Here is a 1585-nt window from a genome sequence, read left to right on the forward strand (position 1 = left end):
ATGTATGCAGACAAGAAGAGGATAGACAAAGAGTTTAATTTTGGAGATCTTGTGTACTTGAAGATTCAACCATACAAGCAATACTCCTTGGAAAATACATACTTTCACAAGCTATCGACGAGGTATTATGGTCGCTACAAGGTTATTGAAAGGATAGGGAAGGTAGCATACAAATTGGACCTTCCTGCAAACACGAGGATTCACAATGTATTCCATGTGTCATTATTAAAAAAGCATCATGGTGACCATGAAGTTTCAGAACAATTACCAAGACTCAATGAAGATGGAGACTTAATAATTAGACCAGTGGCCATATTGGATAGAAGAGTTAAAAAGAAGAACAATAAAGCCATTACTGAAGTATTAGTGTGGTGGGAACAGACCAACCCCAAGGATGCAACATGAAAAGAATTACACGAGGTGCAAAGACAATATCCAGATTTTGAGTGGAGCGTCGTGTAAAGGACTTGGGGGCAAGTCCTAGTTTGACAAGGAGGGGAATTGTAATAATAGGAATAAAGGAATTAAAAAATAAATAAGATTAACTCTGTTAGTTGTTATTTTTATTCTGCTAGTTGTTATTGTTGTTTAGAAAACAAGTTAGTCAGATTCTAATATTATAAATAGATTCAGAATTTGGGGATGAATAATACTATCAGATTATAGTGTATCCTCTACAATTCTCTTGTGAGGTTGAGAGTGAGTGTGTTGGAGGTGTGAGTTCCACCTTTGACATATTATAGAAGAAATATAAGTGATTTTACTATATATAAGAATAGAACTAATATTATATGAGATTATTTAAAAAAACATTATGAAAACATAGATGAAATCAATAATAAAAAACACAAATTGATGTATATGGAACACGACCTAAATTCATTAATAAAACACAAACCAAACCTAACAATTGCAATCAAAATAAAAAAGAAACACACTTGAATTTTAAGTAATGTAACTTTTTTTACAAACACAAAGAAAAGGGAGAAAGGAAGAAAATGTGAAAAGATAACATACATTTTTAAAATCAAATTTATCAGAAAATTATTCACTAGTACCAAAGATTTTGCTAAGGTTAAAATTGTATCCTAATGCAAGAGAGAAATGGAGGAACCATAGGAGATAATGGAAAACCTAGCATATATTAAAAAGGAAATAATGCATAAACCAAAAATTATTGTAATTGTGAATTGTTATTTACATTAGGTTACAATGAAGAGACATTAAATATAAGTGGAGAGCTGTGCATTAATATTTATTTTCAAAAAATAAAAAACAAAAACAATGCAATATAGAATATAAAATTGAAATAGGAAAAAAAGGGACATTTACCTTACAACTTAAGGATTTTAATTATATTAGTAATTTCAATAAAATTATTTTTTATGCATAATGATTACTGTAATTACTTTTTTGAATTTCTAAAAAAGGCACTAAATTATTGAAAGTTATTTTTTTATATTTTTAAAATTCATTTTTTTTTCTGTTTTTCGTTTGATATTTCTAAAAATGTACATGAGTAGTAACATAATATCAAAATTATGAAAATTCGCTACTCACGTTCCTTTTTTGTTTGGTATAGACT

At 28.6% G+C, this 1585-nt stretch overlaps 1 protein-coding gene across 1 annotated transcript; it reads left to right on the top strand.

Moving 5' to 3' along the window:
- Positions 1-405, top strand: LOC114373141. The gene has a single exon (XM_028330679.1). The coding sequence runs from the start codon at positions 1-3 to the stop codon at positions 403-405; it is 405 nt and encodes a 134-aa protein (XP_028186480.1).
- Positions 406-1585: the final 1180 nt, after the last annotated feature.

The sequence above is a fragment of the Glycine soja genome, chromosome 11 (assembly GCF_004193775.1).
Source record: "Glycine soja cultivar W05 chromosome 11, ASM419377v2, whole genome shotgun sequence".
Taxonomy (NCBI): Eukaryota; Viridiplantae; Streptophyta; class Magnoliopsida; order Fabales; family Fabaceae; genus Glycine; species Glycine soja.

Bases quoted from the DNA above. Each gene is read 5' to 3' on its own strand.
- LOC114373141 (XM_028330679.1), top strand. From the start codon at position 1: ATGTATGCAGACAAGAAGAGGATAGACAAAGAGTTTAATTTTGGAGAT.